The 18,043-nt window shown below is 33.6% G+C and overlaps 1 protein-coding gene across 2 annotated transcripts in view; it reads right to left on the reverse strand.

Moving 5' to 3' along the window:
* LOC121374922 (KICSTOR complex protein SZT2-like) overlaps positions 1 to 18,043 on the reverse strand; it is a 149,071-nt gene that overhangs the window by 39,837 nt on the left and 91,191 nt on the right. The window contains exons 32-44 of one of the 2 annotated variants that reach the window (XM_041502062.1): positions 17,605 to 17,746; positions 15,920 to 15,937; positions 11,750 to 11,849; positions 10,845 to 10,965; positions 9,494 to 9,658; positions 8,930 to 9,032; positions 7,898 to 7,950; positions 6,705 to 6,757; positions 6,059 to 6,170; positions 5,141 to 5,265; positions 4,342 to 4,506; positions 2,464 to 2,545; positions 1,241 to 1,411 (exon numbers count right to left, since the gene is read on the reverse strand). In XM_041502062.1, coding sequence (XP_041357996.1) covers positions 1,241 to 1,411; positions 2,464 to 2,545; positions 4,342 to 4,506; positions 5,141 to 5,265; positions 6,059 to 6,170; positions 6,705 to 6,757; positions 7,898 to 7,950; positions 8,930 to 9,032; positions 9,494 to 9,658; positions 10,845 to 10,965; positions 11,750 to 11,849; positions 15,920 to 15,937; positions 17,605 to 17,746 — 1,410 coding nt within the window. The remainder of the gene's footprint in view (positions 1 to 1,240; positions 1,412 to 2,463; positions 2,546 to 4,341; positions 4,507 to 5,140; positions 5,266 to 6,058; positions 6,171 to 6,704; positions 6,758 to 7,897; positions 7,951 to 8,929; positions 9,033 to 9,493; positions 9,659 to 10,844; positions 10,966 to 11,749; positions 11,850 to 15,919; positions 15,938 to 17,604; positions 17,747 to 18,043) is intronic. The other variant, XM_041502063.1, reaches the window with a different exon arrangement.

Consider the following 18,043-nt stretch of genomic DNA (forward strand, 5'->3'; position numbering starts at 1 on the left):
GTCTATGCTGTTAGTTGTTTCTACCTGTGATTCCTGATTGGCAGGTGTGTATTTGATTGATAACCAGACGAGCCAATTAATTGTCACCGTCTAGACACAAAAATACATACCGGTATTGTGGAATATTACCTGTCGCCCCTAAAATTGTGATGGACATGGTTTATTACTGTAAATAGCTCTGTAAAACTATTGATTAAGTAGACTTTTCCAACAAAAACCACAGAACTGACCAATTACGTAGTCCCAAAGAAAAGAAAATTATCACTTGGGTATCGTGGGTTGTCGTTTTTGCGCCAACGTAGCATATCAATCGGCCTAATTTTGTACATTTTTCCTTTGGATTATTTAACAGAGAAAAATACTATAACCCCATTTTGTTCCATTAATGCAACTTGAAATATATTTAGTTAAATAGTTTATTATAATATTACGTCATTTATGCTGTTTTACAAGTCAGGTTGATCAAAGAGAAGCGCCTTGTCGAAAATTACTGCTTTTGTTTACACTGTACATAAAGGAGATGGTCAGGAGCTGACGTCACTTTGCCTCGAGCTATCCCACCGGACGTCACAAAAACGAAACAAAATGGCTGCCCCCAGTTAGCAGGAATGATCATGTTTTTTTATTAACTCTAAAATTACGCGTTTTTCATTTGCTAAAGTGTCAGTATGTGTTGGTGGTCCGGGTATGCATCTTTCCAACACATAAGGCTCTTGTTTGAGTTGACCCTACCTTTAACATTTAAAAAAAAAAGAAGCAAACAATATGCTCTGCTCCCAAAGAAAACATATGTCTAGCAACAATTAACATTAAAAGTATCCTTTGGGGAAATTGTTGACCTTTTATTTTGTTTCTAAAACTGTTCACATTTGAAAGTCATACACCTTTTTAGCATCATGTATTTTGGAGTACTTATTTAAAAAAAAAAAACGATTTCAAAAATAAAAAAACTGCCAAGATGCAGCTAAATGGTAGATTATAATCATTATAATTTCATTTTAATTCACTCTTTACCTAAATAACAAATTACAGGTCTCTTCATAATTAGCACATTTTCACAAGGGTGCAAATCATACTGTATTTTTGAACCCCTCTCTTTCTTAAAAAAGTACATAAAAAAGAAGTTATTTCATAAAGAAATTAAAAAAAGAACACACATGCTGGCATTAACATCCCTCCCACCCCAACATACGTGGTGCTTATTCATGATATTTGTGAAAATCCTGTTAGTTTAACCCACCTGGTTTTGAAGGGGAGTGGTTCGCCTGGTGTTCTGTGATCTCCAGCAGGGAGTTGAACTCAGAGACATCCTGGATGTGATTGGCTGCACTCCGGTATGGATGTGGACAGCTCAACAGTTTCACAGGATTACACATGCCATCAACAAGTCTCAAACTGATACAAGCGATTCCTGTTAAAACATGTAATGTTTTACAATGCTATTTGTGTGCACTGAATACATCCCCCAGTTAGATATTGGGGAATCACAAAATGACTTAAAAGAATACATGTGATGAACCTTGTTGTTTAACCTTCTGACTACTGCAGGTGAGATACATGTATCTCACCCGATGTCATGCCAGTCGACATACTGTACACTGTATACAGTGCATTCCCCAATTCATATTTCACGCCGTTTTGAACACAACACTCACCGGAAAGACTTGTATAACAGGAAACGGAAGTCAATTGAGCTTCCTGTATCTTTAGTTGGTGTTTTTCTTTGGAAAATAAGTTGTAATTTTGAATTGAAAAAGTGGTTTTCGGCAAGTATTTTTGCTTGACAACAATGGCGACATGTTGCGGTCATTTTCAGGGATCGATAGCTGATTGTGACAGCTAATTTGATATTAAATTTGATTGTTTTACAAACAACGAAAGTCACCAAATATTTGGATATGAATCGGAGTTAGTTTTTAAAAAACAATTCGGGTCAGAAAGCCACTGTTATTGGGAATAATAGACATAAATACTGGACAGCTGGCCACTAATGCTGGATAGTAAATGCAACTTTTTCAATTTTTGGCCTAATTTTAGTCAACATTAACTTATCTAAAATATCATAAAAATTATAAAAACCCATGAAAATAACACTTACCGATTCATATATGAACATTATTTTATGTATTTATAAATTATTTAAATGAATATATGCGAGTAAAAATTATAAACTTGTACCCACTCAACATGGTTTTTGTCAAAAATTAATCCAGTATTCTAAAGATTAATGTGAAAATCAGGTTAAAACGACCTCTGTCATTTGTCAGATAAAACCTGAAAAGTTTTATCCTTAATCTCAAACTCTGTAAAATTATTTTAATTTTCTTTTTTCAAATGACCTTGCAACCAGAATTGATTGTTTGTAAGCTGAAACATACTTATTAACTGATCTTCATAATATATTACTAGGTCTGTACCATACAAAAATAAAACATTTTGTATTATAATGGCTCTTTGGCTTACCTTTGCCACCAACTGTTTGAGGTTTGATGTAGAGATACACATTTTCTGAAGGAATAACAGACCAAATTCCCTGGACAAACTCCTAAAAATAATGTTAAAAATATTTACCAGTTTCACCACAAAATGAAAATGAAGAGTACAGTGGGATAATTATCTACATAAAAGATCACAAGGTGAAGTGTCAAAAACTTGCCTTGGTTGTGTAATGTTAAAGGGACATTTCTGAGTTTGCTGCATTGTAAAATGTTTCCGACTAATAAAATATTTCTATGAATAAACTTACATATTAAATATAGTTTCTTGTTTAGTCTGTATATTCAATGTGTTTCCGGTCATCTTAATATTTGTAAGAAGCCCACACTGGATTTTGTCTTCAAATAATTTTGTACATACGAAAAAAATATTTTTTAGGAAATAAAATGAAATTTACTCTAGTACAAATATTAGAACAATCAGAAACATCTTTAATGTACAGGAAAATATATTTGACATGTAATTACAATTGTTAAAAAGCCCCTGTTAGTCGATAACATCTTAAAAATTGCAGTAAACTCCCCTTTAAGCTACTAGGTTTAAGGTTCATATTCCAGTATCAGTTCCAAGACAGGTCAAGTTCAACAGGTTACTATATAATAAAATTGTTAACTATACAGTTTAAATTTTATCGTGTATTTTGTATGCACAAAAGGGAGTAAAAAGTATTATTACTACTTTTACTAGTTAGCACCATAAAGCATTTTACAAAACGATGACATTGTAATTCGTAAGTGACATCATTCTATATCATTTTCAATGTACAGGAAAGAAATGGTTTATTTAACAACGCACTCAACACATTTCATTTACGGTTAGATGGCGTCGGACATATGGTTAAGGACCATACAGATATTGAGGGAGGAAACCAGCTGTCGCCATTTCATGGACTACTCTTTTCAATTAGCAGCAAGGGGTATTTTATATGCACCATCCCATAGACAGGATAGCACATACCACAGCCTTTTATGTACCAGTCGTGGTGCACTGGCTGGATCAATGTACAGCTGCAACCAGGAAAATTGCAAGAATTATGACAACTCTTCAAGGGAGTTTTAACTCATAGTAATTTTTTCCCTTTAAGCAAAAAATCGGTTTTAATGCTGGATTTTTAATAATTTATATAAAATTAAAAGTGCCTTTATTGGAAATGAAAACATACATAATGCCATCTCTTGATATTTGACTACAACTTGTAAAAACACTTTCTGTCTGATCTTGGACAAACATCCCCAGACAGGGCTAGCTCTGGATGGTCAGAAAATTTCGCCAAATTATCTCACAAATGCTAAATCTATTAACTATTTTACAACAAAATAACAATTATTACACAAATTTTTGTCGCCAAATTAAAATAAAATTCGCCAAACGTTCCTAAAATTCGCAATTAGCGAATTTGGTGAGTGACAGAGCTGATAAATGACAAGTGTACCTAAGAATACATGCTTGAATTTTAAATGGATATAAGCATGAAAATAAATGGAAACAAAATGAAAGTGTCACAATTCTAGTTGGTAACCTAGTGGTACAGTGCTCACTCGATGCGCGGTCGGTGTGGGATCGATCCCCGTCGGTGGGCCCATTGGGCTATTTCTCATTCCAGCCAGTGCACTACGACTGGTATATCAAAGGCCGTGGTATGTACTACCCTGTCTGTGGGATGGTGCGTATAAAAGATCCCTTGCTGCTAATCAAAAAGAGTAGCCCATGAAGTGGCGAAGTGGATTTCCTCTCTCAATATCTGTGTGGTCCTTGACCATATGTCTGACGCCATATAACTGTAAATGAAATGTGTTGAGCATGTCATTAAATAAAATATTTCTTTCTTTTTTCAATTCCAGTTACCCTGAAGTGGCCGTCCGGCGAGGTGTCCACGTAGTTGGGTCTGTGTAGGAAATGTAGCAGGTTTTGTCGCAGGTAGTACATGACGGCCAGCAGGTACATCATCGCGTGGCCCGGGATCGTCAGCTGAAACATCTCCGTCGGCTCCTGCTTGGGAGTCTGGATGAACTGAAACAAATGATAGGCATGTTTAGCTGAAAATCATTTTAAAACGTGGGTACACAAAAAAAAGTTTACTTATTTAGACTACCAAAAGTAAATGAAAGAAGTTACGCAGGCTTTATTAGAACTTGCACTATTTAATCAATTGAGCAAAAGTACAATTGTTGATTTTTAATTTCTGTATGTGAATTCTATAGATAAAAAAACACTAAATAAAAATAAAATACACATATAATAAAACAGATTTGTAATAATGAACATATATTTTTTAAATTCTGAATTCTGAATTATTGTGGTTCATGAACCAAAAGAGAAAAGAAAGGAAATGGAACTCCAGCAAATTCTTCATGATATATGTATTGCATACTTAAAGATTTAAGAGAAGGCAACCCCTACAATTAAGAATATGCCCACGGCAAAAAAAGCATACCATTGAAAAAAATACTGAAATATTCCAAGGCAAAAAAAGAAGAAGTGCTGTGGAGAATTAAAAACTGCACGGCAATCTCCATGGCATTGCAGATTTCCGTGGGCAAATGCAGGGGTTGGAAGACTACTTCATACATCAAAATCTTACAAGAAATCAAAAAAGTTTTCACAGCAAAAATCATAGAACTATTTTAAATCCAGTATGACCTACGTGGACATCCTCTGGTTTGAGTTTACACATGGGGTTTCTGCTGAGCATCACCGAGATGGCATCCAGAACAGCGTCATCAAGCTTCTTCTGTAGAATCTTCACCAGGTCCTCGTGAATCTCCTGACCTGAACAAACATGGGATTACTCCATATGCAACAGTAGTTTGTTAGATAGTATTGAAAAACATTTACCTAGCCTATTTTTCTTAAACACAGGTGTTTAAGCTCTGTGAATACATTTAGTTGCACACATGTAAGTCAAAACAGGCTTTCTACCATTAGTCATTTTAGTAGTAAAACCCTTCTTTAAAGGAATGGAAAGAAATGTTGTTTAACAATGCCTCCATACAGTTTTTACCATATAATCGTAAATAAAATGTGTTGAGTGCGTCGTTAAATAAAACATTTCCTTCCATACATTTTAAACCACATGTATAGCTATTTGATGACTTACACAAGATCACTACATTTGGTCCATTAGGAAATCTGCTGTCATCACAGAGCCTACTCCCTACTAAATGACAGTAAGATATATTTTATATTATCTTGTCAGACATGACATCAAACAGCCTTTGATACACCAGTTATTGCACACTGGACGGGAGAGCACTATTACTAAGTATTAAATTGAATTGTTTCCTCCTAATCATTTACAGATTAGGAATACTCTGTACACACTGGAATCTAACTAATGTAATCTGTTCTCTTATTGCAATCAGTACATTGTATGAAATGAGTCTTCAAATTATATTTATCTACCCCAGTAGTACTGACCAAATCAAACATTTTATTTTACATATTATTTTATTGGAACAAAAAATGTACCAGTATGCACTGAAAAAATTAAATTCCTAATAAGCCATCACAATTATTTCCAGATGACCATATAATGTCATATGTTGAAGAAAACTGTTCCTACCTATTTCCTGAATACCATACACCAGAAGCTGGAGATAATCGTCTTCCTTTGTTGACAGCCTGCTGACAGTGGAGGTTACTGACACAGAATCGGTATCTATGGTACCAGTGTCCTTAATAAAACAAAACAAATATAAATATAGTTTTACATTCAAAAATAATAACATTTGGAGTAAAAATATATTTTTATTATACAATATAATTTAAGAAAAAAAAAAAAAAGCTTGTTATTACAAACAAGGGTGGAAATTGGTGAACTGTAAAAAAGAGGAAATCTAGAGAGGTCCCAGAAATATCTTGAAATCCTAGCTTAAAATCTGTGCCATCTGACACATTTTGGAGGAAAAGACGATTAAAATGAGAGGAAACGCAATGTTCCATGAGAGAAAAACAGCTGATCCAAGGAGAATTCCTACCCCTGTACAAATCTAAATAATTGTTTTACATTTGATTTAAAATTCATGCATTTGATGGACCAGTGTCCATAAAATATACTCCAATATATTTTTAAAGCTGAAACATCTATACCATATTGGTGGAAATTATTTTATGTGAATAAAGCTAAATCTGATAAAATCCTGAAATAATCACATCCCTACTCATCTTTACAATCATTATTAATATATTAAATAAAACATCTAGCAAACCTGAATTTCACTCTCTTGTTTAGCCAAGGGAAAAGATGCTCTATTTAAACTGCCTGCAAACAAATAATAATAATAATAATAATAAAATAAAATAATCAATGCATTCTGTCTTTTTTTCTTTTATAGTTACACACACACAAAAAGAAAACTTAAAGAGTGTTGCTTTTCTCAAAAATACACTTAACCTGACCTCAAAATTAGTACATCCCTATACATTCTTTTGCCATCATCTTTTCAGCAAGAATTAAAATTTCCTCCCAAAAAGCAGTTAAAAATTGGTCCAATCTGGGCAGCTATAATAGAAGTGATCTTCATCTGAGAGAAGACACTGTAGCATCTGGCCATAAATGTGCAAAAGTAATTCTGACATTAACATATCTTTTTCAGCACAATTTTGGAAAACACTGTTTTAACATAGCATTACAGTTAGGGAAAAAAACAAATTGAAAATAATACTTATTTTTTCAAATATGAAAATTATTTTATCATTTTATGAACCTTTTAAGTAACAATATAAAGATATAAATTTGTATCCTTCAATATGGCTTTTGTTAGATATTATGTTTTGAAGAAAAACGAAAAGGTTTTATCTGAATAATAAACAACATTTACGTATTTATTACTGGAACAGTTATTCTTTTATAACATAAAAAAACACCTCAGTGGTTTTCAATATGAATGAATGCCTTTAACAATGTAAATACATTCCATCCATCATTATTTTGGGGCAGGATGTAACCCAATGGTAAAGCATTTGCTTGATGCACGGTCAGTTTGGGATCGATCCCGTCTGTGAGCCCATTGGGCTATGTCTCGTTCCAGCCAGTGCACCACAACTAGTATATCAAAGACCGTGGTATGTGCTATCCTGTCTGTGGGATGGTGCATATAAAAGATCCCTTGCTACTAATGGAAAAATGTAGCGGGTTTCCTCTCTAAGACTATATGTCAAAATTACCATATGTTTGACATCCAATAGCCGGTGATTAATAATCAATGTGCTCTAGTGGTGTCGTTAAACAAAACAAACTTTTTTCTTTAACAATGTAATGAGAGAAAATATACTCATATTAATAATAGATGGGATGATATATTGGTGTTATTGCAATGAGATGTATCAAGTCTATTGTTACCATCACCTATCATAATTAATAAATGTTTTTTGTTTTTTATGTTTTTTTAATATTTCTTACCTTCCAATGAAACAGTTTCATCTGATTGATGACCTCCATGAATCTCTTTCAATCTGAACAAATTAAAAAAAAGTGAAAATTGTATTCTCCAAACACTCCACAACACTAATATCTAAACATATAAACATGATCAAGTATTTGTATTTATTGAATAATCCAATTCACTGATTTATAATGTGCAATCTTGACACGTCTGACAATAGATGCAGATACGCCATATAACTGTAAATAAAATGTATTGAGGGTATCGTTAAAACATTTCCTTCCTTCATAGAAAATATGCTTGTTTTTCCACATACATGTATTAGCTCCATTTTATTGAATTTACAAAGGTATTTATCCTTTGGTTGTATTTAACTTTTTTAAACAGCTGTGTAAATTTAATAATTAAGATAAAGGCTGGTATTTACCAACATACACTCATCTTATTTTGTCTGCATCTAAAATAAACAGGAGTGGGGCATAGCCCAGTGGTAAAGCGCTCGATTGATGAGCGGTCGGTTTAGGTTCGATCCCCATCGGTAGTCCCATTGGGCTATTTCTCGTTCCAGCCAGTGCTTCACGACTGGTGTAACAAAGGTCGTGGTATGTATTATCCTGTCTGTATATGGCGTCGGAATGAGAGAGAGAGAGAGAGAGAGAGAGAGAGAGAGAGAGAGAGAGAGAGAGAGAGAGAGAGAGAGAGAGAGAGAGAGAGAGAGAGAGAGAGAGAGATGCAGACAGACAGATAGTGGCCTTACACCAGCTGGTTTCCTCTCTGTATATTTGTGTGGTCCTTAACCATATGTCTGACGCTATATAACCGTAAATAAAATGTGCTGAGTGCATCGTTAAATAAAACATTTCTTTCCTAAAATAAACACTTGATGATCAAGCCTTTTCTATATTCAGCTCTAAAAATTTAAATAGTCATGCAAGGACTTTTTTTTTACATTTGTCAGACATAAACTGTTAAAGCACAATTTTCTTTCAACTCTAGGAACAGTTGCTTTAGCTGCACCAATCTCTCGGTACAATGAAGAATATGCATACCTGGCATAAAAGACACTTCCTGTGGATGTTTCCTGGATGACAAACATGTTTTTCCTGTTGTTCACAGAGAACTTATTCAGCACACTTCTCAGTGCAAGGTATCCTGAAATGGGTTAATAGCAACAGTTGATTAATAAGCATTTCTTCAAAACCACAAATTTATTAATTTTGGGGAGAAAGTATGTAAGCAAAGCAAAGGCACCTGCTTGACTTTTTACAGATACAGATATATTTGATATATACATATTAAAATACTAAGCAAAATTTTTTTAATTAATATTACCAATAATATGTAATTTTTATTATTAAAAAAGGTTGATTAGGTAGAAACATGTTACCACTGCCAAAAGGTCAGCAACGTCCCTTTAATATTTGACATTTATTAAGTCACAATGAAGAATGGTAAACCAGCCACTGTAATTAATTTTGTTTATAGTATAATGAAGATTTCAGTCTTTCAATACCAGCATGGCAGGTATTTTGCACAGGAATATCAGTTTACTTTATTATTTTTTCACTTATAACTTAATTGAAGACCAAAGTTTTGTGATCTGGATAACATACCTTTTGAGACACCTTTGGCTGTTGTTGCTTTCAGTCTTGAATGGAGAACAAAGTGCTTGGTCCAGATACAGTTGCAAGCAAACTTGCCCGGCTTGAAAGTGAGTGAAGCAAACAAGTAGCTTCGAGGCTGCCCCTCCATCTCACTGTCATCCTCATCTCCAGACGCTGGCAACAGAAAAACATCAAGTGTTTTGAGGACTATTTGTTATTTATTTTAAAAATTGAAGAAAACAAATTGTTAATGAAAAGTAGGTCACAGTGACCTAGTTATGGAATGCAACACACTGCCATCCCTGTTTTCTTTGCCGAACGTCGACTCAAGTCGCTGAGTTATTAGCAGTAGTGAGAAGTCGAAGTCGCCATAATATTCGGGACCTAATCCGATTTCAAAAAACAGACAACAGATGTCAAAACCCTGACTTGTTTATTGTCATAGCTCACTTGGCACCTTGTCGCCATATGTCGGACAGTGTTTTTTCTTTGGCATCAGACTGTATCCTCAAGTAATCACAAACCAACCTATTAACGGGAAATGGTTCCATTGCACGTGCTTTGTAATGACCGATTGATTTGATGAAATAATGTTTATTATCAAAATCAACAAAGAAATGTTAACAACTATGCCAGTTTCTGCTGTGAAGAGATTAAATACATGTCGTTGTGTAATGATGACATTGTTCAGATACACCTATAACCGGGCTATTGTTTCTCAAAGTGACATGTGTCGTGCAGTGTGCTGTGACCAGTCAAGCGTTGTTAATCCTCGGCCATGTTCATTTCAGTAATGCCAGAAAATACTAATTAATACACAGTATTAACTACTTAACAATATCACATTTTCAATTAAACATATAACTGTTTTGTCGAAACTTTATTACCGGAAGTAGTATTTTATATCGAAACATTATGATTAGAACAGAGTGTAAAATTAGGAATTGTTCTGACTGAACACGGAAATTGGTGAAACGTTACGAAATGTACCGATAAATATTCACTTTGCCTATTTTTATCAAACTTCGCCCCTTTCTTCTAGGAAGGGAGAAGTCACTTCTCCTACTTTTTCAATTCTAGATTAGGGCCTGCATCCCAAGTTGTACTTGCATGCAAGGTTTGAACTCAAAAGGAAGATATGCTCTGGACAAAAACGTTAATGGACACACAGACACACAAGTTGCCCCCAAAAAAGAAATCCGGAAAAAATTATAGAAACTTAAAGAAATTATCTTCTTAACCGTTTAAGGAGTTTTAGACTATTAGCTACTCAGTTGCCCCTCCCCCCCCCCCCCCCCAAAATCTTAGCAATGGTCCTGTTACTAGTGTAATGGACATATTATTTGAAATGACCACTTACTGTCTTGTATGGAGCGTCCAGAGGTGGTTCTCTTGTCAGTCCAGTGAACATCTTCATCTGCCTCAGGAACAAGCAGGGAATTGCACATTCTAGTGTCATACAGGTCTTTCAACAGAAGTTGCTGTCAATTTAACAAATAACATTTAGTTAATTATCACTGAAATTATTTTTAATGTAAAAAACTTTTATATTTATTATAAATTTAACTAAATATTGTTGTATTACTGAGAATTAAAAACACAAAAGCTTAGATAAAAGAAATACTTTTTCGGCATATGTTTTATATATGTACAAATATTTCATTAAATACTTTAATATAAAAATCTAAAATGAACATTTCTGATGTAAACAAAACCCACAAACTAAACCTTTTTAGAAGCATTTATTGCTCCACAAGTTAAAGCAGTTTGAATATTAAATAAGTTGTTCAGTATCTTACATTTTGATTATACACTGTACAAACTTCTCACTAAAAGAAATATTATAATGAAACAGAATTGTTAAAAAACTTTAAAATTATGTTACAATTACAGTGACGGACTGAATCAAGAACATAATCATCCATCCATTCAACGAACTCAATTTATGGTAGACAGATTAAATCAAAAAGAAAGAAATGTTTTATTTAATGACACACTCAACACATTGTATTTACGGTTATATGGCGTAAGACATATGGTTAAAAACCACAGATATTGAGAGGAAATCCACTGTCGCCACTTTATGGGCTACTCTTTTCGATTAGCAGCAAAGGATCTTTTATATGCACCATCCCACAGACAAGGTAGTACATACCATGGCCTTTGATATACCAGTCGTGGTGCACTGGCTGGGACGAGAAATAGCCCAATGGGGCTACCGACGGGGATCGATCCCAGACCAACAGATTTAATCCAATTCATTACCTGATTAATGCGCATGCAAATCTGCTGTATATTTTCACAGACTTTCTCCAGCAACTCTTTGTGTTGAATTTTCTCAGCTGATTCTTCATGCCCAGTTTCTCTGTATCATATAAGAGAGAACAAAAAACAAAAGATTATTTGTGTGTGGGGTAGGGGTGGGTGGGGTGGACATGTGTGTGTATGGGTGTGCGCTCTTGTGTGTGTGTGTGTGTGTGTGTGTGTTTGTGTGTGTGCGTGCATGCGTGTGTATGCTTGTGAGCATGTGTGTGCTTGTGATCATGTTTGTGTGCATGCATGTGTGTGCACTTGTGTGTGTGTGTGTTTGTGGATATGTGTGCATGTATATGTGTATGTGTGTGTGTTTGTGCATGTGTCTGTGTATTTGTGCATGTGTGTGTATGTGTATATGTTTGTGCATGAGTGTGTGTGTGTGTGTGTGTGTTTGTACATGAGTGTGTGTGTGTGTGTGTTTGTGCATGTGTCTATATATATTTGTGAATGTGTGTATATGTGTGCATGCGTATACGTGCATGTGTGTGTGTGTGTATGTGTGTGTGTGACATGTCTCTGTTGGCATGTAGGTAGATGTGTTTCTTGAGGGCATATGTGTACATGTATATGCAATACTCTAAATCCAAAATTTAACTGTAACTACAACATTTATTATTCGTATTACTAACATGTTTCATATAATGTACATAATTAATAGCAAAACAGTGGTGTGAAAAGCCCAGAGTCATGCAAGCAAATAATTATAAACATTATGTAGAAATTGTTTGTCATTTCGATAAAGCTTGTAACATGTGAATAAAGTTCTTTATTTATGACAATAAAATTTTGTTATATGTAATTGCTATGCAAGAATCTGTTAATTGTCATTAATACCAGTAATACTGTATGGTATTCTTTCACAATACACAATATTATGAATCATGATTTTAAATATATATAATGGTTACATGTAGGTAATTTGAAACACACTGATATACACATATTAATTTTCTTTAATTAACATGCTATTTTGATACTACTATTATAATTAACATTATGAATTATGATCCTAAACATATACCAGTTACTAATAGGTATTTTAAAACATGCTGATATACCCATGTATTTCTTTAATAAAACATCATGAATCACCGTTAATTAACATGTTATTTCGACACTGCAATAATTTTTCCTTGATTTATTACTGTCTTCTAAGATGAAATATACTGTAAAAAAACACAGCATAATTTATTTTAATAAATAAATGTTCTCCTAACAAGGGTCCAGATTTTCGAAGCTATCTTAGCGCTATGATATTGTAAAACTGTCTGGGGCTATGATGTGTATTATAATGACATTATAACCTACAACAGTTTTACAAAATATCATAGCATTACACATGGCTGTTTTAAGCTATACACATTATGAGAGTAATTAGTGGATTAGTGATTTTAATATTCAAAACCACTCCATCACACTGCTGTTTCATGAAAATGTTTTATGACAAAAACAGAAGACAAGAGGAACAATCCAGTTATTTGTGACCTGACTGGTACATTTCAATGAACTATCCTATCCTGTGCCACACCTTTTTACAATTTCAGCTATGTCGATCCTGACCATTGCCTCTGACACTATTAATGTTCAGAATGTTTCTACCCTTTTAAGCTATGTTCACATATATACATAAATACTTATGTAGACACAGTTTGTTTTGTTTTATGACACTACTAGAACACATTGATTTATTAATCATGAGCTATTGGATGTCAAACATTCGGTAATTTTGACATACAGTTTTTACAGTGGAAATCCACTACATTTTTTGTTTCATTAGAAGGGATCTTTTATATGCACCATCCCACAGACTGGATAGCACATACCATGGCCTTTGAGTTACCAGTCGCAGTGCACTGGCTGGAATGAGATATAGATAGATCCCAGATCGACTCACATCAGGCATGCAAAATCACTATTGCTGTCAGTGGAGGTGTTCACATATGTCGGAATAAGCATACAGATACAGCAACCAGATTATCCAGATACGGATACGACTATTTCAATCGCCTGATGTAGCATTTGAAATTGTATCTGCACACAAAACCACATGCTAAAATTTGCCCTATATGTGTATTATATTTATAACCATATATCTGATTATATTGGATCCCATTTCCACATGAATATGCTGCATGAACATATCCTTATCAGTGTAAAAGTGAACATAGTTTTACACAACCTGTGTCCATTAGTATATGGCAGGTGTGTAGTACATGTACTGCTGTCTCTTTCTTTCCATGCAAAGACACACCTTGCTGCATTCTCAAAGAGCCTTCTACTTTCAAAAAATAACAAACACCCAACACACAATTTCAAAACATTTGGATCCTGTTACTGAGAAATGCAATTACAATAAACTATTAGTTAATAAAATCATAATTTTCAGTTAATTAGATCATAATTTTTAATCAGTTGATCCAAACATGGATATAATTAATAATCTTCATCAGTCTAGTAAGATATGAATATTTATTACCCCAGCAGGCATAACCAAAGAAATAAAAGTAATATTCAGTGAGAAATCATGCATTGGTGTAACATATAATACTATTGGATGATTTGGCACTTACAAACCAATGACTTCGTCAGTACTAAATATGACATCATCATGATTTGGCAAACACAATGATGTTGTATACATTAAAGAGTTTGCATTTACATCTCTGTTTTTATTGTTAAATTTGTAATAAAACATTGTTTTAATGAATTTGTAATAAAACATTGTTTTAATGAACTGTGGGTTTTTCCATTTGATTATTTGTGAACGTGAATAAAATACAAAGTTATAGCCATACTTAACACAGTATGTAAAGTGATTTACATTGTTTGTATATGTACCTGTTTGGATATCAAAAATAAAAGTCTTTAAGAGAAGAAAAAAATAGCTGAGGTAATAAATAGAATTTAAAAAAAATCAGTACCAGTTATTATCAATGTTATGGCCCACATGAAATAATTTTCACTTGTCACTCGCTAAAGCTCATGACAAGTGAAAATTATCAGGACATAGATAATAACTAACTCATTTATTATCCTCTATTTATTACCTCAGCGGTCACTCATAACAGGGAAAATATTTTTCATATTTTCTCAGTGAGAAATATTCTGCACTGGTCTAACGAACAATACTATTGGACAATTTGATGCTTACAAACCAATGACTTTGTCGATACTAAATATGACGTCATCACGATTTGACAAACACACAAAATGACGTCATGTAGTTTAAAGAGTTTGCCTTTACGGGTCTCTGTTTTTGGTGTTAAATTCATAACAAAATGTCATTTTAATGCAATTCATTATAGATTTGGAAGCAGAATAAAGAGACCTTGTGGGTTTTTTTAATTATCTATGAACGTGATTAAATTACAACGTTATAGTAATTTTCAGAACAGTGCTTAAAGTGGTTTACATCGTTCCTATACAGGTTGGCCTTCGTGCATGTGCGTCGAAAATAAAAGCTTTTAGAGAAAAAATAGCTGAGGTAATAAATAGAATAACAAACTCGGTACCAGTTATTATCCTCTATATATTCACTTGTTTCTTGAACAATTAAAAAAAGATTTCTTATTTAATTAATATACAAGAGAAGATTCAGGTAAAGTGTCATTATTACAGATAGAACAAGCACTTAATAAGGAATTAAGCCATGCATGAACAAGCTGGCCTTTTCAAATAAAGAAGATTTGGTTTTACTAACATACAAGACACTTTTAACATCAGATTAAAATATGTTTTATTTAATAACAAAGTAAGAAACTTTCACACTAAATATGTTCTGGTATTAAAAAATCATTTAAGATTAACTATTGCTGTGAATGTATGGGAAGTTTCTTTGTGGAAAAAACCCTATATTTTTATGATCACAATTAAAACTATACCAAAATACTTCCTAAGTTATAGACTGCAAAAAGGGAATAATATTTATTGTAATTGGACTTAGAGCAGGTTTAGAGACTAAATATAGGATTTCATATTATACAAATTGATGATTCATAAACACAAAAAATGAAGTATGGTTCTATACTTATTCTTTGCCAAAAATCAGTTAATAAAGATGATAAGTTTACAAAGGAACTGGCAAAATAGGAAAAGATAAAGCACTGGGTATACACTTACCGTTTAAGGCCCATTTGCCTATTACAATTAAACATACATGTATGTAAAATTTAAGTTTGTGTAAAGAATGCAGCATCTACAAATATATGCTGAAACAAGCATTTTGAGAATATTGCTAAAGCAATACATGTTCCCTGTGTCCCCTACATAGTAACAGGCCCAACAAATTTTCAATCTGCTAAATTCAAGAGCCATAACTCTGTGAAAAATGGGTAAATCACCACAAAAGTCAAATTTGATCAGTAACAGTACATGGTAAAGCTATAATTGAATTTTCAGTTCAAAATGTTGAGACATTCTGAAAAAATTCCCGAATTTCTTTTTCTGTATCTCATAAATTCAAGGACCATAACTCTGTTAACAATGGGTAAATTGCCATGAACGTCAAACTTAATATGAAACAGTACATGATCGACAAAGCTAGTCACAGAATTTCAGCTCATTATCTTGAAGAATTGTGAAAAAAAGTCTGAAAAAATATATGTTAGACAGACAGAGAGACAGACATGACAGACGAACAGAGACAAAACCTACAGTCCCCTCTGGAAAAACTTGAAGGGGACTAATAATAACATCAATATTTCTTTTAACTGCAAAATATAACTGTTAACAGGCCTCTGAAAATTGCAAGAGCGATAGTTTCGTTCGGCCGTCGCTCGCGCAAGTATAGCTTTGCATAACCCATTTTTCGTTTGCGCATTGAATTTATGGCATCATTTACATGGTCATGACGGGTTATGTAACAATGAAATGGGTTACCTGAATTTTTTTTTGTGTAACCAATAAATGGTTTATGCAAATTTTCAATTCTCAGATGCCTGGTTAATAAGTACAAGTGATTAAAAAGCACTAAGCATATTTTACTCTTGGAACATAATTTATCTAACTAACACTCACAGGGTTTCTGCCTGAGGGTAAAATTGGTATGGTGCCATACCCAAAATGTTTTTGCAGATTTTATTTTTTGAAATTGACCTTTTGACAAAATTAATGACTCTTATAATTTTGTATGATTTATTTAACCGTAACCCTAACCCTTTTCTTTCTGGGAAAGGCACTATTGACTGCGGTTGCATTCAGCACACGCATTGTAAATATTCAATTTCATAGCACCATACCCAAAAATGTCTTTCTGGCAAAAACACTGACTCAGTAATTGTATTTTATTACCACACAATGGGGACAAATATATTCATATTTTCTCACGGAGAAAATATCACATATTAATCAAATGGACCATGTTATTGTGTGTCTTAGTACTTACTCAGTACTATGACATCACGATTTGGACAGACAGGCAGATACACAAAAACAGACAAATAGATACACGAAAACAGACAGATACACAAAGACAGACAAATAGACAAAAACAGACAGATACACAAAGACAGACAGATACACGAAAACAGACAGATACACAAAGACAGACAGATACACGAAAACAGACAGATACACAAAGACAGACAAATAGACAAAAACAGACAGATACACAAAAACAGACAAATAGACAAAAACAGACAGATACACAAAGACAGACACAAAAGACACACAAATACACAACAGACAAATACACCACGACAGACACACCCACAAACATTATAATAATAAGATGATATTAAGTAAGGATCCTCTGTTACATTTAAACAAGACTACTACACCAACTGAAAGCTGTCAACTATCCTGACCTAGCATGAAAGAATATCTCGGCCCTGTCTGAATGTATCTGCAGGATGAGCCAGAAGTGTGGCAGCAGAGGAAAGGCCTGAGTGCTCTCGCTAGTGGAGGCCGTGTCATCCAGCTCGGCATCGCTCGAGTCACCATCGTACCCTGTAATACAACAAGGGTCAATATTCAGTTTATTCTATATATGTTGAAACTGCAATAATTAGGCCAAAGAAAATAATCAGAAATGTTAAATATTTTCAATGTTAAAAATAGTAGCTTAATTATTTACATTAATTACTATTAAACATTTGTATATTAAAACAAAAATGAATGGATGGGTGAATGAATGGATGGATGGATAAATAAACAAGCATTTTGAGAGTACTGCTAAAGCAATACCAGGCCCAACAATTTTTCCTATCTCCTAAATTCAAGGGCCATAACTCTGAAAAGTAAGTA

The sequence above is a fragment of the Gigantopelta aegis genome, chromosome 6 (genome assembly GCF_016097555.1).
Source record: "Gigantopelta aegis isolate Gae_Host chromosome 6, Gae_host_genome, whole genome shotgun sequence".
Lineage (NCBI taxonomy): Eukaryota > Metazoa > Mollusca > Gastropoda > Neomphalida > Peltospiridae > Gigantopelta > Gigantopelta aegis.